This window comes from Rhinoraja longicauda, chromosome 5 (genome assembly GCF_053455715.1).
Source record: "Rhinoraja longicauda isolate Sanriku21f chromosome 5, sRhiLon1.1, whole genome shotgun sequence".
NCBI lineage: Eukaryota > Metazoa > Chordata > Chondrichthyes > Rajiformes > Arhynchobatidae > Rhinoraja > Rhinoraja longicauda.
In genome coordinates, this window is record NC_135957.1 from 22,738,304 (window position 1) to 22,760,977 (window position 22,674).

At 42.4% G+C, this 22,674-nt stretch overlaps 1 protein-coding gene across 2 annotated transcripts in view; it reads right to left on the reverse strand.

Moving 5' to 3' along the window:
* The window catches only part of trim67 (tripartite motif containing 67), a 40,054-nt gene that overhangs the window by 8,380 nt on the left and 9,000 nt on the right, over window positions 1-22,674 (reverse strand). The window contains exons 2-9 of one of the 2 annotated variants that reach the window (XM_078399074.1): window positions 22,452-22,547; window positions 16,206-16,328; window positions 14,307-14,417; window positions 13,495-13,648; window positions 11,209-11,354; window positions 3,532-3,670; window positions 1,954-2,257; window positions 1,163-1,325 (exon numbers count right to left, since the gene is read on the reverse strand). In XM_078399074.1, the coding sequence (XP_078255200.1) occupies window positions 1,163-1,325; window positions 1,954-2,257; window positions 3,532-3,670; window positions 11,209-11,354; window positions 13,495-13,648; window positions 14,307-14,417; window positions 16,206-16,328; window positions 22,452-22,547 (1,236 nt within the window). Of the gene's footprint in view, window positions 1-1,162; window positions 1,326-1,953; window positions 2,258-3,531; window positions 3,671-11,208; window positions 11,367-13,494; window positions 13,649-14,306; window positions 14,418-16,205; window positions 16,329-22,451; window positions 22,548-22,674 lie in introns of both variants that reach the window. The other variant, XM_078399073.1, reaches the window with a different exon arrangement.

Genomic DNA, 22,674 nt, shown 5'->3' on the forward strand with positions numbered 1-22,674 from the left:
CTGCTTATATTAACATTTTAAAACACTATTTGTTGGTTAGACAAGCAGTTGGAGTGAGTTAGAAATTATATAAAGCTTTTCTTGCTACCTAATGGGAACTACAGTGTGATATTAGTGGAGACTGCCTAACATCTCTCATCCCAGCTCATAAAATTAAGGATTTTGTACAATTGGGTTATTTGGGGTCCATCGTCTCCCATCAGAATGAATTATGTAGATCTCAGGGATCCGCAAAGGTTTAGACACTGTCACTGAATGAAATCTCTTTGTTGTAAATTTATTTTCTTTAGAATGTTAAAGAAAAGGTTAAATGTTATATTTTAGAACTATTAAGCACGATTACCTTCTATCCATATCTTGCTCTTTATTTCCAATATGCATAAACAAATTCCATGCAATAATATTACATTTCTAGTAACCACACTGCCATTTGAAAAGAGTCAATCATTACCAAATCTCTAAAGATATCACAAAGAAAAAATACCACTCACTAATCTCTTACGTTGTACAAACTATCTAATTCTCAGAACTGTTTGCTTTATACCCCACTCTGCAGCCATACAAGTCTGAGTAGAAATGCTTGAATGGCTCCAATGCATGCTGATGCCTGATATGTTCCCTGTTGTAACAGTTGGTATGTTGTAATGCAGGTGGGAAGCCTCTGTCTTCAAAGAAGTGGACATGCAACTACACCAGGCTAATTGGGATGAGGTAATGGTTTAATTGGAGGACTTTTGCCAAGAGCAAATACAGCAGATTTGTGGCATGGAATAGGAAGCCTTGTACAAGTTTCCTAATTCCTCTGAGTAGCCCCGTTCTTGCTGCAGAACCACTCTTGATTTATGAGCCAGGGTCTTCCTTTATTAAAAAGATCTGTTTAAGGGTGATCCCCAAAGTACAGTACTTTCAAACAATGAGAAACATTTTCTGACAGACCCAAACCCACCTTCAAAAGAGTACTCAAAGTACCCTCACCCACCCCAACCTTCCAGCTACAATTCTGTGGCGCTCCTTGCAGAAACATGTGTCTGCTGCTGAATATGCCACTAAATAAACAAAGCTGACCTCTCATCGTCCATTTGGGGTCAGTCCAGCAAGCTGAGGGCATAAGGAATGCACAATTCATGGTGTTTCTACCAACTGTTCTAGACATCGCCTTTACCTGCACGTTTCTATTAATGCTGACAGCAGGAACAAAGATGCCTTCCAAATTTTCAAAGGCTACCGGGCCTTGCTGCACATTGTTGATGTAAAACGAGAGGTTGTGCTTGTTTAGGTCCAACAGGACACCAATTGTTGTACCTTTACAAATCCCACCTTCAGTCCTGCAATCAGAAAAACAAAACCCTAGTCCAAACTTACACAACCATTTTGATTCATTTATACAATGTTTAACATTTCTAATGTAATATTATGGTAATCTATATACTAAAACTCTCATTTGTTTGTTTGTTCCTGAACTACAGCCAAAACGGTACACGGTGGCGCGACAATTTTAGGCTCACCTTACTCACCCTCATTGAAATCGGTGTTATATTTTTTAAGTTATTCACATTTTAAAGTTAAAACCTATCTCCAAGGGTGGGGAGAGGGAGGGGAGAGGAGGGAGGATAAGGGGGGGTTGAGGGGGATGGAGTGGGGGGGAGGGGAAGGAGGGATGGAGTGGGGGGAGGCGGAGGGGGAGGGGGGGAGGAGAGGGTGCTGCACCAATGCAGGAGAGGTTTGGGCCCAACGAGTCCACTTGGTCTAGTATTTTCTAAAACTGCCCCTGTAACTAAAAAGATTAATTATGCACATGATATGGTTCTTCTATTCTTCAAATGATATTGTTTTGAATTACAAATTACTACAAAAGTTCAGTGTCTTGTTTATCCCATGTGAAAATGGGATTTAACAGAAGTGACTTAGCTGGTAGAGGTTTTTGAAAAGTCAGTAATAACATTAATGAATTACCTATTTGTGTGGGAATTACTATGCATAAACCAACTGCGATTGTTGTCAACATACATGGCCCAGGCTTTATCATCCTTGCCCAACATTATATCCTTCAGTAAATTAACTCTTGCCACTCCAAAGGCAGGATCAGGGTGGTTGTCATAACGATCAATAGATAATTCCCAGTAGTGGATTCCTTTGGAGAGTGCAACAGATCCCAGCACAACCCGGTCATCGTAGCTATTACATGTAATCGTCAGGTTATCGTTGGATAAAAGAATATCTGGATGAGCAGAATTCGGATCAAAGGTAAACCAAGCCACTGCAAATGGAATAAGAGCACAGTAATTTCAAATGAGAAACGTTTCTAACAGACCCAGATCAAGCTTCAAAAAAGGCATCCGATCAGGATGCTTCATGGCTTGGTTTGGTAATTGCTCTGCCCAAGACCGCAAGAAATTGCAGAGTTGTGGAGACAGCCCAGTCCATCACACAAACCAGCCTCATCTGCCAATCAACTCCATCTACAGTCTATTCTCCCTTGGGAAAGCAGCATAAGGACCACTCACAATCCCTCTTCTCTCCTCTCCCATCAGGCAGATACAAAGGCTTGAAAGCTCATACCCCAAGATTCAAGAACAGCTTCTTGCCCATTGTTATCAGACTCTTGCACCAATCCCTCATAAACTAAGCTTCTACTCTGATCTCCCAATCATTTTCCCACTTTCTCACCCCAGTCACTCTGCTCCTTTCCCCTCCTTCGTATACTCATCTCCCATCCCCGAAACCTTCATTTCCCTTTTACCCCCTATCTTTCCTGCAGCCCCCATCCTCTTCCACCTGTAAATCCTCCCTCTGGCATTATATTGCTCTCCTCTTCTGACACCCGTGGGTCCTTTTCATCTCTCGCCTTTGCCACTTACTCCACCCATCTGCCAATCAAACGCCACTCACCTGTATCCACTTTTCACATGCCAGGCTTTGTACCACCCGTACCTCTCTTTTTCAGTTCTACTCCTCCCCCTCCACGACCAACAGTCTGAAGGGTTCCTACATCTATCCATTCCCTCCATAGAAGCTGCCTGACCCTGGAAATGCGTACGCATGGGTGTGTGTTTCTCAAGACTCAGCATCTGCAGTTCCTTGTATCTCCATCTAATGTATAGTATATTATTTGGAGCATGGGAGTGAATGATGCATGTCACATGAATATTTCAAGTGAGAACTAAGCTGAGAGTAGAGAGGGGGAAATAAAGTAAACACAGAGAGAATCTAAGACTGGAATTACAATTAATGAAGTCATTTATAGACATGTAAATAGTCAGTACGTAGCAACAGAGGGTGAGGATGATCAAGGCAGAGAGGCAGTGGACAAGGCTAAAATGTACTATACATTAGGTGGAGATACATGGGACTGCAGATGCTGGAGTCTTGAGAAAAACGCACCTGTGCGAAAGCATTTCTCGGGTCAGGCAGCATCAGTGGAGGGAATGGATAGATGTAGGAACCCTTCTTCAGACTGTTGCAGCAAATAAACTGTAAGAACTAAAATTATATTGATTTTGTAATATTAAGTTTGTTTTATTCATCACTCACCCTCAGATGTCTGCAAAACTACAGTTTTACTGTAAGGTCCAACACCTGCTGAATTAAAGGCTTTTACTCTTGCATTGTAAGCACTGTTGAATTGAAGTCCATCCACTGTGCACACAGTTTCTTTTCCAACGTACACCTCCTGAAAGTCCAAGTATACCAGAAGTTAAAATATGAATGCATGATCTGATCTAAAAATAATTCTAACGTTTAGGTTGTTGCATAAGTGATTCAGCACCAAGAATCGCACTCACCAACGACTACAAAGAAATGGGTACAAATCCACAGGGAAGAAATTGAAAAAAAAAGGGGGGGTGTGATTGTTAGATTACCTAAAATTAGAACATTTCATGTTTATGCCATTAGGTCATAAGGTACCCAACTAGAATGACAATAGACAATAGACAATAGGTACAGGAGTAGGCCATTCAGCCCTTCGAGCCAGCGCCGCCATTCAATGTGATCATTGCTGATCATTCACAATCAGTACCCAACAATCAGTACCCACAATCAGTATAAGGTGCTGTTCCTCCAGCTTGCGTGTGGCCTCACTCTGGCAATGGAGGAGGCCCAGGACAGAAAAGTCAGTATGGGAATGGGAAGAGGAGTTAAAATGGTTTGCAACAAGGAGATCCGTCAGGCCTTGGTGGATCGAGCACATGTTTGGCTGAACAGTTGCCTAGTCTACACTTGGTCTCACCGATGTAAAGGAGGCCCCATCAGTAGATGAGGTTAGAGGTGTTTGTGAACCTCTGTCTCTCCTAGAAGGACTACTGGGATCCCTGGATGGATGCAAGGGAGGAGGTATAGGAATAGGTAACTCATTTGCTGGGGAAAGTACTTGGAGAGGGGGTGATTTGGGTGGGAAGGGTTGAGTGAACCAAGGAGTTGCAGAGGGAATGATCTCTGCAGAAGGCAGAAAGAGGTGGGAATGGGAAGATTCACCCATCCACTTCAATCAGAAACAAACAATGTTAACAATTTTCATAATTCCATTCCGAATCGCTCTTTGTGGGGGCTCACCATGTTCTTATGATACTTAGTTCACTGAGAGGAAGGTGTAGTTTAGAAATCGCTTTGAAAATGTAGTTGTACCCATTCCCAGACTACAACTTTGAGGCTCACTTGAAATTAGACCCTGGGAATCATTTTAATGATGATGGGCTGCCTGCAGACTGAATCTTGGATTGCTTTTTGTTGGCAGCAAGCATGCCATGTAGTAGACGGTGTTGGAGAGGGAGCAAGTACACCCTGGCAATTGGGCTACATTGCTGGAGGATTTGCTGCACCTCCTATGACAGCAAAAGTAAACCTAAAAACTTTCCTTCCCATTATACCCGAGTGAGGTTGGGCTCTGGTAAAACAGGAGACCGTGATCCGAGCTTGAAGGAAGGTGCTGGAAGGTCTCAAATGATACAAAGTGTAGAGATTAGATATTTAAAGCGATTCAATTGTGATCTCAGTTGGTCATATTGAAGAAACAAAGGTCATTATTCCCTCTGGTATGGATGAACAATAAAACCTCACAATGACAATGGAAGACTATTATTGTATTTACACCAGAGAAATGGCAGAATAACAGTTTATTTCACCAAAATGCAGTCTTCAATTCAATGAAGTATGCTCTAGAAGACACATTTTTTCACTGCCATATAGAGCTCTCATTCCATACTGATAATTAAATTAAACACAATGCATCATATTCTGGAAATTAATAAATCAAACTAACTGAAATATTCTAACTAGTGAAACATCAAACTAGTGAATGGGGTTTATTTTATTTTTTATAAGTAGAGTGTATCATAGTAGCTGCAGACAACATGTTTAATATGTAGGAAATCTACATTGAAAGGTTTATAATTTAGCTGTGGCATTCATGGCTGATTATTGGAAATAATAAATGGAAGGATGAATTTCCATTCATGATCAATGGCTGGCAACATGTTCTTACTTGTGGAACATTACAGAGGTCAGAGTGTATTTCCAGACTGTAATACATGTTTTCATAATGATGTCAAACAGTAAGAATAATTTATTAACATCAAGCCAGTGGTCCATCATATTCCTGAAATACAGCATAGCTTTTTAGGCTTAGACACAAAATGCTGGAGTAACTGTTCGGGTGCAGCCCAGTGAGGGAAGTGCCCAGTGAGAAAAGTGCGAGTCTTTGGCTGCAAGTCTTCGGCGAGGAGGCTGAGGTGAGGAGGTTACAATTGTTTTAAGCCTGAACTGTTTATAGACACAAAGTAATGGCGGAAAAGTTGGTGCAGTGTGTTTCCTGCAGGATGTGGGAAGATAGGGACGTCGCTGGAGCTTCTGGGAGCTACACCTGCAAGAACTGTGTCCAGGTGCAGCTCCTGAATGGACGTGTGGTGGAGTTGGAGAGGCAGTTGGATGACCTCAGGGCCATCCGGGAATGCGAGAGTTTCCTCGACAGGACCTATTGTGAGGCTGTCACGCCAAGGGTCCAGGTTGAGCGAAGGTGGGAGACTGTTTATGGGGGGAGTGGACGTGGACTACAGGAGACCCCAGTGGCTGTGCCTATTGCAAATAGGTATACCCTCTTGGGAACTGTCGGGGCAGAAGACGTTTCCAGTCCGAGTGGCGGACCTGTTGGCAAGGATACTCGACAGGGGAGACCGAAGTCAGGAAGAGCCGTAGTGGTGGGTGTCTCCATCGTCCGAGGGACGGACAGAAGATTCTGTGGCAGCAGGAGGGACTTGAGGATGGTCTGTTGCCTCCCTGGTGCCAGGGTTCAGCACATCACGGACCGGCTTCAGAAAATCCTAGTGAGGGAAGGCGATCAACCTGAAGTCGTTGTGCACGTGGGCACGAATGACGTCGGGCGGAAGAGGAAGGAGGTGCTACAGCGGGAGTTTAGAGAGTTAGGAAAAAGACTGAGAAGTAGGTGGTTATCTCTGGACTGCTACCGGTACCTCGTGCTGGTGAGGCCAGGAACAGAGAGATAGAGGGTATGAATTTATGGCTGAGGGGCTGGTGCAGAGAGCAGGGATTTAGATTTCTGGACCACTGGGATCTCTTCTGGGCTAGGGGTGACTTGTACAAAAGGGACGGGTTACATCTTAACAGCAGGGGGACAAACATTCTGACAGGCAGGTTTGCTAGTGCGACACCTGTGGCTTTAAACTAAGTAGTGGGGGGGAGGGGTTAACAAATTGTGAATATGAAGATGAGGTTAAAGGGAATACAGGAGATATTGCAGAAGACTCTCGGAAGAATGGGAACAGAAGTTCTAGAGGGGAAAAGAGATTAAGGGCAGGGCCATTTGTGACCGATGTGAGAGGGGAGGTAAATACAGAAGTTAAAGTGTTGTACTTAAATGCGCGTAGTATAAAAAATAAAGTGGATGAGCTTGAGGCTCAGTTAGTCATGGGCAAGTATGATGTTGCAGGGATCACTGAGACATGGCTACAAGAGGACCAGGGCTGGGAACTGAATATTCAGGGGTACACAACATATAGAAAAGACAGACAGGTGGGCAGAGGGGGTGGGGTTGCTCTGCTGGTAAGGAATGATATTCATTCCCTTGCAAGGGGTGACATAGACGTACAGGTATGTAGGTTAATTGGCTGGGTAAATGTAAAAAATTGTCCCTAGTGGGTGTAGGATAGTGGTAATGTACGGGGATCGCTGGGCGGCACGGACTTCGTGGGCCGAAAGGGCCTGTTTCCGGCTGTATATATATGATATGATATGATATGATAGAATCAGGAGATGTTGAATCAGTATGGATAGAAATGAGGAATTGTAAGGGTAAAAAGACCCTAATGGGAGTTATCTATAGGCCCCCAAACAGTAGCCTCGACATAGGGTGCAAGTTGAATCAGGAGATAATAATAATATTCATTTATTGTCATTGCAACGAGTACAACGAAATTTAAAAATAGCCAATCCTGACGGTGCGTAAAAACATATATGCAATAAATGCAAAAACAAATAAATACAATTATATTAAGTACAAAAGATTTTTTAACAAGTGTTGCCTAGTGCAGAAGGTAGTGTTCAGTTCTCGTATAGCCCTGGGGTAAAAACTGTTCTTAAGTCTGTTTGTTCGGGATTTGATCGACCTGAAACGTCGACCAGAGGGCAGATGAACAACAGACGGTGGCCGGGGTGGGATGGATCTTTTATTATTTTGCCTGCTCTACTGAGGCAGCGTAGGCTGAACAGGTGCTCCAGGGAGGGCAGTGAGCAGCCGATGATCTTCTGGTCCGTCGTGATGACCCTCTGAAGGGCCTTCCTGTCCTTTTCTGAGCAGCTGGCATACCATGTGGTTATACAGTATGCCAGCACATAAAATTGGTGTGTCACAAATGTAATGCTACGGTGGTTATGGGAGATTTCAACATGCAGGTAGACTGGGAAAATCAGGTTGGAAATAGACCCCAGGAAAGAGAGTTTGTAGAGTGCCTTCGAGATGGATTCTTAGAACAGCTTGTACTGGAGCCTACCAGGGAGAAGGCAATTCTGGATTTAGTGTTGTGTAATGATCCTGATCTGATAAGGGGACTAGAGGTAAAAGAGCCATTAGGAGGCAGTGATCACAACATGATAAGTTTTACTCTGCAAATGGAAAGGTAGAAGGGAAAATCGGAAGTGTCAGTATTACAGTATAGCAAAGGGGATTATAGAGGCATGAGGCAGGAGCTGGCCAAAATTGACTGGAAGGAGGCCCTAGCAGGGAAGACGGTAGAACAGCAATAGCAGGTATTCCTGGGAATAATGCAGAGGTTGCAGGATCAATTTATCCCAAAGAGGCAGAAAGACTCTATGGGGAGTAAGAGACACCTGTGGCTGACAAGGGAAGTCAAGGACAGCATAAAAATTAAGGAGAGGAAGTATAACATAGCAAAGAAGAGTGGGAAGACAGAGGATTGGGACTCTTTTAAAGAGCAACAAAAGTTAACTAAAAAGGCAATACGGGGAGAAAAGATGAGGTACGAGGGTAAACTAGCCAATAATATAAAGGAGGATAGCAAAAGTTTTTTTAGGTACGTGAAGAGGAAAAAAATAGGCAAGGCAAATGTGGGTCCCTTGAAGACAGAAGCAGGGGAATTTATTATGGGGAACAAAGAAATGGCAGACGAGTTAAACCGTTACTTTGTATCTGTCTTCACTGAGGAAGATACACACAATCTCCCAAATGTTCTAGGGGCCGGAGAACCTAGGGTGATGGAGGAACTGAAGGAAATCCACATTAGGCAGGAAATGGTTTTGGGTAGACTGATGGGACTGAAAGCTGATAAATCCCCAGGGCCTGATGGTCTGCATCCCAGGGTACTTAAGGAGGTGGCTCTAGAAATAGTGGAAGCATTGGAGATCATTTTTCAATGTTCTATAGATTCAGGATCAGTTCCTGTGGATTGGAGGATAGCAAATGTTATCCCACTTTTTAAGAAAGGAGGGAGAGAGAAAACGGGTAATTATAGACCAGTTAGTCTGACATCAGTGGTGGGGAAGATGCTGGAGTCAATTATAAAAGACGAAATTGCTGAGCATTTGGATAGCAGTAACAGGATCATTCCGAGTCAGCATGGATTTACGAAGGGGAAATCATGCTTGACAAATCTACTGGAATTTTTGAGGATGTAACTAGGAAAATTGACAGGGGAGAGTCAGTGGATGTGGTGTACCTCGACTTTCAGAAAGCCTTCGACAAGGTCCCACATAGGAGATTAGTGGGCAACATTAGAGCACATGGTATTGGGGGTAGAAAATTGGTTGACAGACAGAAAGCAAAGAGTGGGGATAAATGGGTCCCTTTCGGAATGGCAGGCAGTGACCAGTGGGGTACCGCAAGGTTCGGTGCTGGGACCCCAGCTATTTACGATATACATTAATGACTTAGATGAAGGGATTAAAAGTACCATTAGCAAATTTGCAGATGATACGAAGCTGGGGGTAGTGTGAATTGTGAGGAAGATGCAATAAGGCTGCAGGGTGACTTGGACAGGTTGTGTGAGTGGGCGGATGCATGGCAGATGCAGTTTAATGTAGATAAGTGTGAGGTTATTCACTTTGGAAGTAAGAATAGAAAGGCAGATTATTATCTGAATGGTGTCAAGTTAGGAAGAGGGGATGTTCAACGAGATCTGGGTGTCCTAGTGCATCAGTCACTGAAAGGAAGCATACAGGTACAGCAGGCAGTGAAGAAAGCCAATGGAATGTTGGCCTTCATAACAAGAGGAGTTGAGTATAGGAGCAAAGAGGTCCTTCTACAGTTGTACCGGGCCCTGGTGAGACCGCACCTGGAGTACTGTGTGCAGTTTTGGTCTCCAAATTTGAGGAAGGATATTCCTGCTATTGAGGGCGTGCAACGTAGGTTCACTAGGTTAATTCCCGGAATGGCGGGACTGTCGTATGTTGAAAGGCTGGAGCAATTAGGCTTGTATACACTGGAATTTAGAAGGATGAGGGGGATCTTATTGAAACATATAAGATAATTAGGGGATTGGACACATTAGAGGCAGGAAACATGTTCCCAATGTTGGGGGAGTCCAGAACAAGGGGCCACAGTTTAAGAATAAGGGGTAGGCCATTTAGAACGGAGATGAGGAAGAACTTTTTCAGTCAGAGAGTGGTGAAGGTGTGGAATTCTCTGCCTCAGAAGGCAGTGGAGGCCAGTTCGTTGGATGCTTTCAAGAGAGAGCTGGATAGAGCTCTTAAGGATAGCGGAGTGAGGGGGTATGGGGAGAAGGCAGGAACGGGGTACTGATTGAGAGTGATCAGCCATGATCGCATTGAATGGCGGTGCTGGCTCGAAGGGCTGAATGGCCTACTCCTGCACCTATTGTCTATTGTAACAGTGGGTCAGGCAGCATCCCTGGAGAATATGGATCAGTGACGTTTTGGGTCATTATTTTATCCTTCTTCAGACTGATTGCAAGGATAGAGGGAAAGAGTAGAGGGGAAGGGTGATGGGGAAGGGATAAGAAAGGGGTGGGGGGGGGGGGAGGGATAAGAAAGTGTGGGGGTGGGGGGGTGTTTTGTAGAGGTTACCTAAAGTTGGAAAGTTCAATGTTCATACTGTTGGGTTGTAAGCTACCCAGCAGAACATGAGGTGCTGTTCCTCCAGTTTGCGTGTGGCCTCACTCTGGCAATGGAGGAGGCTCAGGTCAGAATGGGAAGGGGAGATGAAATGGTTAGCAACTGGGAGTTCCCGCAGGCCTTGGCAGACCAAGTGCATGTTCGATGAAAGAATCGCCGAGTCAATGTTTGGTCTGGCCGACGTACAGGAGGCCACATCGGGAACACTGGATGCAGTAGATGAGGTTGGAGGAGGTATCGGGAACCCTGGATGGAGTGCAAAATGATGCATGGAGCTAAAATCAAATCTAAGTGTAGGGACTAGACAATTAACACTGACTTTCTCTCAAGACATATGTATGGAGGATGAACATTTATTAATGTAAACTCAACTATAATAGTCCCATGGAATTTGAATTCAATAAGAAGCCAGCACTTTCTGGGGCAGATAGAGAAAAAATGGAATGAGAAAGAAGTACCTTTTATGTGGTTTCTTGAAAAAACATCTGGATTATTTTGCTAACTTTAAAAAATAATTAATCTTAGAAATTCAACATCTATAATAATGCATAAAATTATTTTGTTCCTTTTATCTACAAATACATCTTGACAACATGGAAAGTAAATACTTACTTGAAATTGTCCACCATTTCCATCATCAAGTTCTAGGATATAGCCTTCGATCTGAGTCTGGTTGAGTGGAGGTGCCTTCCATGCAAGTGTGGCATTGTTGTTATGGGTGCAGCATTTCTCCAGTTGTAGAATTGGCACCGGTGGCACTGCAGAAGGAACTAAGTACATCTCAGTCTAACTCTGTCTTTGCACGAAGGGATTAACAAGCCTAGAATCTGTTTCCCATTTCAGATACAGATTGCTAAAACATGATTTGAAATGAGATGAAGGGCTTTAGTGTTGAAAATAATTTATACTCAGATTCAAATCAATTAAGCATATTGGCATTCATTTGAAAAACAAACTTCCAAGGTCTCACATAATCACTAGGCTACTTTTATTTCTAAACGAAAGACAAGGCAATTGTGGTAAAAATCATCCCCGATCAGGAGATCATTTCAGGAGTACCTCAGGGCAGTGACCTTGGCCTCCCCATCAATGAACTTCATTCTGTCGGAATGTTTGTTGATGCTTGAAGAATATTCTGTTCTATCCATAATTCCCCAGCAAATTAAACAGCCCATGCATGCCCTTGTGCAGCAAGACCTAGACAACATTCAAGCAGATTGCAAGTAACATCTGCATTGCATAACATCTGCATAAATAGCAAGTCGCGTCTGTATTCAAGAGGGCAATGACTATCTTAATCAAAATAAAGTCTAACCATGGATCCTTGACATCCTTGACTTACGTCAAGAGGACGTCAAGTCCTCCACCATCAATATCTTGGGGATTACCATGAAAGAGAATCTCAACTGGACCAGCTACATGAATACCGTGACTACAACACCAGATCAGAAATTGAGTATCCTGCAATGAGTGACTCACTCCTGATATCCTGAGGCCTTTCCACCATCACCAAGGCACAAGGCAGGAGCGTGAGAGAATACTCTCCACTTGACTGGATGAGAGCAACTTTCAAGAAGCTCAACACAATTTAAAACAAAACAGCTCACATGATGGGCACCCATCAATGAGGCTTAACATTCTTTCATTCTAACACCAATGCACGGTGCCTACAGCAAGTCAGAATTTCATTGTTCCGTTGCCGGTATTTATGACAATTAAACACTTTTGATTCATGATCAAACTGTACGTCCATCCGTCTCAGAAATACCTGCAAGCCCACAAGACAAATTAGGTTGAAACAAGGTTGAAACAAATGGTAGAGGAATAATGCTGTTGATTGGCCTCAGACAATGAATTTAATGCACTCTTGTGCTTGCTCGTTATCTTTAAAATATAACAATGACAAAATCTCAATTTTGCTTCTGCGATAACTACTATTCCGAAAATTGGCTTCCCCATGCATGAAGAATTTTAAATGATGCTCCCTAAGTTTGTAACTTTATTCCCACAATCGAGACTCTCTCACTGGTGGAAACATCTGTTGTGCCCCATATATTTCTATAAGATCATTCCTTTTTCTTCTAAACTTCAAAGAGTAGAGATCTAATTTCTTCAGCCGCTCATGATAGGACAATCCACTCATTCCAGGAATTAACTTCGCAAATCTCTTTAGAGCTGCCTCCAATACCAGTGTATCCCTTCTGAAATAAGAGGATTCAAATTTGCGCCCGATACTCCAGTTATAGTTTCAGCAGCTCCCTATTTTAAAACTCCTACCCTTTTGTAGAAAAGTCAACATGCCATTCACTTTCACCTTTGCTGCCCCTGTCCGCTAACATTTTGCAGTTTGTGCACAAGAATTGATACATCACCTTGTACTTTGACCCACCTGTAATCTTTCTCCATTTAGATAATAGTCTACTTTTAGATTCCCCTTACGAAAGTGTCAACCTCATACCTTCCCACATTAAGCTCCTTTTGCCAAGTTTTTACACCCTCACTCAACCTATCCATAATTCTGATGTCAAGTCCTCATATCGTCTTACAATGTGTTCTAGCCTATTTTCATATAATTGGCAAACTCATACCTTACTCTGCCCCTCCTCTCGGTCATTAATATAAATCATAAATAATTGGGGGCCAAGGACTGATTCTTGGGGCATTCCATTGATTTCCGAGCCTGGAAGAGACTCATGGATTTCAATTTGCTGTCTTCTTTGATAACTAATCTTCAGTCCATGTTAACATACTTTCCCTAATACCTTGCAGGGAAACTGTTACAAACAGGTTGTATGATGCAAAATGTTCAGCATTTTTTGAAAATGCAAGTCAAAAGATACCTTTTGCAGAAGTTAATCCAGTATACGAGTATATCATTGCTTACTTTCTATTACTTACTTTTCATCTGAATAAAATCCAGCTGGTGAATTGTCTGCAATAATGGGCTGTTATCGAGCGTCAGATCAAATTCTGGATTTATTTTGGGTTCTAAAGCTCCTTTAACCCACTGTTCCTGGGACACATGCACACGCTTGATTAATGCATCGGAAATCTGCAACAAGGCATTTTGTTTATTTCAATTTTAGTAGTCATTCTTTCCGATCCAAAGTTGTTTCAGTGAAATGCTCACCATTTAAATAAGTACAATATGGAGAAATTTAGATTACAATGGAAGAACAATTTGCTTCTTTGTACTAAACATCCAGTTGAATTTGGCTCATCGTACTTATGCAGCTCATCAGTAAACTACTAAATGTCCCATCTAGACTCCCACCTACATCTCCCATCCCCCTTCCCCTTCCACCTATATTCCTTCCTCTGGCTTCACAATTCGCAACTCTTCAATTCTTTTGTCTCATTCCTTTCTTTTTCATCTCCCCCTACCTGTATTCATCTATTACCTGCCACTCTGTGCCGCACCTCCTCCTCTCTAGCTTTCTTCCCTACCTCCTGCCCCGCCCCATCCCCCAGGTAGCATTTCAGTAAATCTCAGAAAATGCTGAATATACTCAGGTCAGGCAGCATATGTGGAGAACATTGACCCAAAACATTAACTGTTCCTTTCTCCATAGATATCCTCTTACCTGCGCTGTATTTCATGTATTTTTTATATTTTATTTCAGATATACAATATCTGCAATATTTTGCTAAATTTGCTGTTAGGCCAGCACCACCATGTTTATTGCTGTTGAGAGGAGTACACGACATACCTGCAGGAATCCACTGGTGTCATTGTCTTTTAATACTTCCAGGCAGTATTCTATGAGACCAGTTGTCTGACGTAGTTTTAGCGTACAGTGGCTTATCTGGTCCCGAACAACCTGCAAAGCAGGGATATAATCTGATTGAAAACATTATTGTATGAAAATGAAGCAAGACATTTGCATATCATGGTTTTAAATGGTTTCCAAATATAGTTTTTTAATCAAACTAATACTCAAATATTTTGCTTGCAAACGCAGCTTGATGCACAATTTGAACATTTACTGCAGACTTCATTTTACCCAGCTCCTTTATTTGTCCTACACCATCTTCCTTTACTTACACCAATCATCCCTTTTCTCATTTAATCTTGAATCTTCCTTTTGTCTTCTCCTGCTGTCCCCTTTGCTCTGCATTTTGTAATGTGTGTTATCTCTAAATATTCCCGGTTCTGATGAAAGTTCACCAACTTGGAAAGATAACACTCCTTTCCCTCTCAGACGAGCAACATTTTATTTAAGATGAACAACATGGACAAAGATGTGTCGGAATGAACTGCAGATGCTGGTTTATACCGAAGATAGACACAAAGTGCTGGAGTAACTCAGCGGGTCAGGCAGCATCCCTGGAGAAAAGGATCAGAACCGTTCTTTGGACATAAATAATTGGCAAAAGAACGAAAGGAGGATTGGAAGTTTTTAAAAAAATTGGACCATTTAAAAGATAAATTGATAAATGGTTAACAGAGAATAATCTATAAAAGAAAAAAGGAAAGAGCATGAGGTGGCTCCGGTGGATACTCAAAGAACCAGCTCTGACAGGAGGGGTTGAATATGTGTTGTAACATCATGACATTATCAATGCCAGGAAATGACCACACCCAAATTAGAAGTCTAACCATCACTCCATAACATTCAAGTGCATTATCATTTTTCAAGTTTCCCTAAATCAAAATGTTGGTGGGGAGGGGAGAGGGAGTAGTTATGCAAGGATGGCAGTCATTGTTGGCCAATTGACCAGATACTTAATGAACCAAACGCATTAATGTTTTTGCTGAATGAGAATTAAAAAGGTTCTTCCCGAAATCTTCCCCCTCTCAACTTAAACTTTTGCCCTTGGTATTAAATATCTCTATTACAGAGAAAATGTTCTCACTATCTGATCCCCACAATTTTGTATAATTTCATCAGATCCCTCTCTGCTCAAAGGAGAACAAGCCCACATTATCTAATTTCCTCTAAAAAGTGAAATGCCCCATCCTATCAATAACATGGTGAATCTCTTTTGTATTCACATTCTTCCTACGGTGTGGCAACCTGAAATGCACATAGTACTGCAGCTGCAGCTTGACTAACATTTTCAATAATTGTGCCATAACCACCATATGAACTCTACCACCTAGAAGGTCAAAGCAGGAGGCCCAAGGGAACAGCAAGTTCTTCTGAATGTAGACACAAAATGCTGGAGTAAATCAGCAGATCAGGCAGCATCTCTGGAGAGAAGGAATGGGTGACGTTTCGGGACAAAGATGGACAAATAAACCCATTGCTTCTCTCCAGAGATGCTGCCTGACCCACTGAGTTACTCCAGCATTTTGTGTCTACCTTCGATTTAAACCAGCATCTGCAGTTCTTTCCTACACATTAAGTTCTTCTGAATGTCTCATATCATTCAACTCGAAAATATGTCACTGTTCTTTCCACATCACTGGATGAAGAAGCTAAATCCTTTTAAACAGTACCAAAGAAAGAACATGGAACATAATATTTCACGAAGGCAAATCACGACAATATTCCCATGAACAACTAGGTTCGGGGAATTAATGCTGGCCTTGCCACTGAAGACCACAACTCATAAGCAGATTGGTAAATATATACTGTAAAATTATCTTTTTAACCAGAACCCACCTTTAATTTAAACTCACGCTCCTTGGTGACTCTCGTAAGCAATTTTGCTTTTTGACGATTTAATGCATCAACAAGTGCATCACATTGTGCCACAAGACAAGCTTCAAATTCCACACCATTCTCCTGCAAAAAGAGTAATTCAAACTTCTGTGAAGGTTAGAAATAACATGTTAATTAAATACCACTTCACTCATTTTCATAATACTGAAAAGTATGCTATTGTTGCAAACAGCTCAATTAAAGACTAAAACTTTACTATGACAATATTTTTGAACATTTCTTAAACTATGCAACATTTATGTAAGAAATCAAATTTGAACTAGTATGGACAAATATTTCCAAAAGATTATTAAATATCAAATGCTGCAATGCAAAGAATGATGTAGTCCACCTCCATATGCCAGGCTTGGGTAAAATGTATCCCTGTTCATAAAAAAAGACCAAGGGAGGAAATATTCTCCAATCATTGTCCTGTTTTCTTTGGCCAACTGGTGCTGACCATGGTCAGTAGATAGCTGATCTGATATCATTGTTTAAAAAGGGAGACAGGCATAGACCAAGTAAGCACAGGCGGATCATCCTAATATCAGTAGTGGCCAAATTATTGGAAAAAAACGTCTGGAGGGATGGCATGTTATGATCTAGAGAGGCACAATTTAATCCAGAGTGGATTCATTATGAGAAGGTTGCATCTGACTAACTTAATTTATCTTTGGAGAAATGTTGATGTGGGTAGTGAATTTGATATATAGTACATGACTTTTAACAAGGCATGTGACACATGGCAGATTGCTGAAGTAAAAAGCCCAGGATAAAACTGGCTCTGTGGAAGAAAGTCTAGGATGTTGGTTGAAGAGAATTTTGGTGAGTGGAGTGTCTATAGAGCTCAGTGAAGACCCCCTGCTTTGCACAGAATTCATAGATTTAAATGATGAGGTCATAATTATGAATTTTCCAATTATATGAAAATTGGCCATAGGGATAACTGTCAGCAAGAAACCTTCAGACAGCAGGAAGATATCAGTGGACAGCTTAGACACAAAAAGGCAAGGAAATATATGATAAATGGTATGATCCTAATAAGTGCCAAAGAATGGAAGGTTCTTGGAATGCATGTTTATAAAGCCTTGAAGAAAACAGGACAATACAAGAGACAATACAACAGGAGAATAGAAGAGCGGGGAGCTAACGCTAGAACTATATAAACGATTGTAGAAATTACAGAGTAATATAAACAAGTTCAGCCCTCACATCACAGGAAGTAATGTGACAACACTGGGGAGGATATGGAGAAAATTCATAAGGATATTTCCAGAGCTGGAGATAGAAACAAAAAGCTGGAGTAACTCAGCGGGGCAGGCAGCATCTCTGGAGAGTACGTTTCGGGTCGAGACCCTTCTTCAGACTGGAGTTCTTTTAATGGAACAAAGAGGCATAGCAGTGCAGCTAACTGCTCTGTTGCCTCATACCTCTAGTGACCTAGGTTCATTCCTGATCTCTGGTGCAGTTGGTGTGGAGTTAGCACGTTCTCCCTGTGACTACATGCATTTCCTTCAGGTTCTCCTGTTTCCTCCTACTCAAAGATATACAGGATGGTAGATTAAATGGGCACTGTCTATTGCCCATAATGTGTGTGGGTGAGTAATAGAATCTGGAAGGACGTCATAGAAACATAGAAAATAGGTGCAGGAGTAGGTCATTCAGCCCTTTGAGCCAGCACTGCCATTTAATATGATCCTTGCTGATCATCCAGAATCAGTACCCCGTTCCTGGTTTCTCCACATATCCCTTGATTCCATTCGTCCTAAGAGCTCTATCTAACTTTCTCTTGAATACATCCAGTGAATTGGCCTCCACTGCCTTCTGTGGCAGAGAATTACACAGATTCACAACTCTCTGGGTGAAAAAGTTTTTCCTCATCTCAGTCCTAAATGACCTACCCCTTATTCTTAAACTGTGACCCCTGGTTCTGGGCTCCCCCAACATTGCGAACATTTTTCCTGCATCTAGCCTGTCCAATCCCTTAAGAATTTTATATGTTTCTATAAGATCCCCTCTCATCCTTCTAAATTCCAGTGAATACAAGCCCAGTCGGTCCATTCTTTCATCATATGTCAGTCCCGCCATCCCGGGAATTAACCTGGTGAACCTACGCTGCACTCCCTCAATAGCAAGAATGTCCTTCCTCAAACTAGGAGACCAAAACTGCACACAGTACTCCAGTTGCAGAATCACCAGGGCCCTGTACAACTGCAGTAGGACCTCCATGCTCTGATACTCAAATCCTCTTGCTATGAAGACCAACATGCCATTTGCTTTCTTCACTGCCTGCTGAACTCGCATGTTTACTTTCAGTGACACCCAGGTATCTGCACCTCCCCTTTTCCTAACCTGATACCATTCAGAAGAGTCTCGACCCGAAACGTCATCCATTCATTCTCTCCAGAGATGCTGCCTGTCTCGCTGAGTTACTCCAGCATTGTGTGCCTATCTTTGGTTTAAACCAGCATTTGCAGTTCCTTCTTACACCATTCAGATAATAATCTGCCTTCTTGTTCTTGCCACCAAAGTGGATAACCTCACATTTATCCACATTATACTGAATCTGCCATGCATCTGCCCACTCACCCAACCTATCCAAGACATCCTGCAGCCTCATAGCATCCTCATCGCAGCTCACACTGCCACCCAATTCCTTTTGTCTAAATCGTTAATATATACTAGACCAAGTGGACCCATTGGGCCCAAACCTCTCCTGCATTGGTGTAGCACTCTCTCCTCCCCCCACCCCCCTCCTCTCCCCCCCTCCCTCCCCTCACCCCCACCTCTCTCCCTCCTCCCCTCCCCTTCCTTCCCCCTCCCCTCCGCTCCCCCCTCCCCTCCTTCCCCCCCTTCCCACTTCATCCCCCTCAACCCCCCCTTATCCTCCCTGACCCCCCTCCATCCCTCCCTCCCTCGAAGATTTAAACATTAAAATGTGATTTAAAAAAATAAATAACATCGATTTCAATGAAACTTCTTTCACTATGACCAAAGGGATGACGGTGAGTGAGGTGGGCCTAAAATTGTTGCGCTATCGTGTACCGTTTTGGCTGTAGTTCAGGAACAAACAAACAAACAAACGAGAGTTTTAGTATATAGATTGTAAACAACTGGGGTCCCAGCACTGAGCCTTGCGGCACCCCACTAGTTACTGCCTGCCATTCTGAAAAGGATCCGTTAATTCCTACTCTTTGCATCCTGTCTGCCAGCCAGTTCTTTATCCATGTCAATATCCTACCGCCAATACCATGTGCTCTAATTTTGCACACTAATCTCTTGTGTGGGACCATGTCAAATGCTTTTTGAAAGTCCAGATACACCACATCCACTGGCTCTCCCTTATCCATTCTACTTGTTACATCCTCAAAAAATTCCAGAAGATTAGTCAAGCATGATTTCCCTTTCATAAATCCATGCTGACTTTCACCGTTCCTGTCACTGCTTTCCAAATGTGCTGCTATTACATCTTTATTAATCGACTCAAGCACCTTCCCCACTACCGATGTCAGGTTCTCTCCCTCCTTTCTTAAAAAGTGGGGTTACATTAGCTACCCTCCAGTCCACAGGAACTGATTCAGAGTCTATAGAACATTGGAAAATGGTCACCAATGCATCCACGATTTCTAGGCCCAACTCCTTGAGTACTCTGGGATGCAGACCATCGGGCCCTGGGGATTTATCTGCCTTCAGTCCCAACAGTTTACCCAACACCATTTCCTGACTAATGTGAATTTCCTTCAGTTCCTCCCTCACACTAGATCCACGGTCCCCTAGTATTTCTGGGAATGTAGGGAGACAATAGACAATAGACAATAGACAATAGACAATAGGTGCAGGAGTAGGCCATTCAGCCCTTCGAGCCAGCACCGCCATTCAATGCGATCATGGCTGATCACTATCAATCAGTACCCCGTTCCTGCCTTCTCCCCATACCCCCTCACTCCGCTATCCTTAAGAGCTCTATCCAGCTCTCTCTTGAAAGCATCCAACGAACTGGCCTCCACTGCCTTCTGAGGCAGAGAATTCCACACCTTCACCACCCTCTGACTGAAAAAGTTCTTCCTCATCTCCGTTCTAAATGGCCTACCCCTTATTCTCAAACTGTGGCCCCTTGTTCTGGACTCCCCCAACATTGGGAACATGTTATCTGCCTCTAATGTGTCCAATCCCCTAATTATCTTATATGTTTCAATAAGATCCCCCCTCATCCTTCTAAATTCCAGTGTATACAAGCCCAATCGCTCCAGCCTTTCAACATACGACAGTCCCGCCATTCCGGGAATTAATCTAGTGAACCTACGCTGCACGCCCTCCATAGCAAGAATATCCTTCCTCAAATTTGGAGACCAAAACTGCACACAGTACTCCAGGTGCGGTCTCACCAGGGCCTAAAACAAGATTAGTATAAATGGGTGTTTGATGGTCAATGCTGTCTTGGTGGGCCAAAGGGCCTGCTTCATCTGGTTTACAACTATGACTGATGGGAGATTTTATTTTTATGTTATTCATTTTTGTGGATTTGGGTATTGGTAGCAAGGCCAGCATATATTCCCCACCCTAACTGCCGTAACATGGGAGCACTTCTGTTGATTTTTCTTCCAGAGAATTGTTGGGGAGTTCCAGGATTTCAACTCAAGGATGATGAAGAATCAGTAGTGTTTCCAGATTATGATGGAGTGCAACTTGAGGAGAGCCTGTTGGTAATGGTGTTCCCATGCACCGAGTGCCCTTGCCTTTCTTGTTGATCACGGGTTTGTTAGGTGCTGTTAGGAATAGCCTAGGCATAACTGCAGTGCATTTTGTAGATTTTATGAGGAGCATAAGATTATAAGAGACACAAAATGCTGGAGTAACTCTGCAGGTCAGGCAGCATCACTGGAGAAAAGGAATAGGTGACGTTTTGGGTCAAAACTTTTCATCAGACTTCATCCAAAGATGCTACCTGTCCTGCTGAGTTACTCCAATATTTTGTGTCTATCTTCGGTGTAGACCAACAGCTGTAGTTCCTTCCAACACATTTTGTGCACTCCACTGCAAAATCTCCTGAAAGTATGCCAACTTTGAGGAGGTTCTCCTTCTCTCTCCGCCGGGAGTTCTGCAGTTCAGTCTGATGAAGGGTTTCGAGCCAAAATATCACCTATTCCTTTTCTCCAGAAATGCTGCGTGACCCGCTAAGTAACTCAAGTATTTTATGTCTATCTTCGGTGTAAACTAGCATCTGCAGTTCCTTCCGACACATAAGATTTTGAGAGATCTCCAATGTGAACAGGAAGGACATATTTCCCTTTAGCACAAAGGACAATAACAAAGGGCTGTAGTTTCAAGTTACTTTGTAAAAGGATTACAGAGAATTTTTTTCACTCCACAAGTTAGAGAAAAGAGTGGTGTAGGCAGAAGCTCTCACAAAAAGCACTTGCAAGAGCACTTGAAGAATCATAACCTACAAGGCTACGGTGGATTAAACAAAATAGTCTAATTTTTTTCTGCTCTTATGGAATGAACTCCTTCTATGGCAAAGATTTCTACGATTCTATGCTTAGGACATGATGCAGACATGTTCAGAAAAGAAAATTCTAAAAATATTGCTGGCAAGCTAAAAGCTGAATGTTTCCACTAGTGGGAGAGTTTAGGACCAGAGGTCATAGCCTCGGAATTAAAGGACGCTCCTTTGGGAAGGAGATGAGGAGGAATTTCTTTAGCCAGAGGGTGGTGAATCTGAGGAATTTGCCACAGAAGGCTGTGGAGGCCGTCAATGGATATTTTTAAGGCAGTGATAGCTGGATTCATCAAATTACAAATCAAAATAAAGCTCTAAGATCAGACATCTGATAAGGAAATAAAGAAAAATAGAAGCGGTAGTATTAAAAGAATGAAGAAATCAAAACAGTACAATGCAGGTAGACATTAATTGAATTTTTCCAGATTGAAACCTAGATATAAGGATCAGAAATTACACACTAATGGCAATAGAATGGAATATGCCAATGCAAGTCAATAATGTGGGACAAATCAACCCCAATTTGTAATCCACCCCAATAACCCAAATTTCTGATTTGCAACATCTTGCAAAAACAATAAGCATCAGTTTTCTGCTATGGAAATGGGCAATCCAAGCCAAATGTTGTAACTATTTCCCAACTTAAAACTCTATAATATCACACATCAATTACACAGGTAATGCCATGCATCTCATAAATGTCTTACCTGAATTAATTGTACCATGTTTTTCAAATGTACCAAAAATTCTTTAGCTTCCTTTGCTTTGTCTGAAACACCACCTAATGCTTGAGATAGTTGGGCCTATAGTTAAGAAAAATAAAGATAGACATTGAACCAATATATTCCCCTTTACACTTTTCAGTCATGAGGATTAATCTTTAATCTTAACATTATGGATTTAAGGATCAAGTTATATAATGTGTGAGAC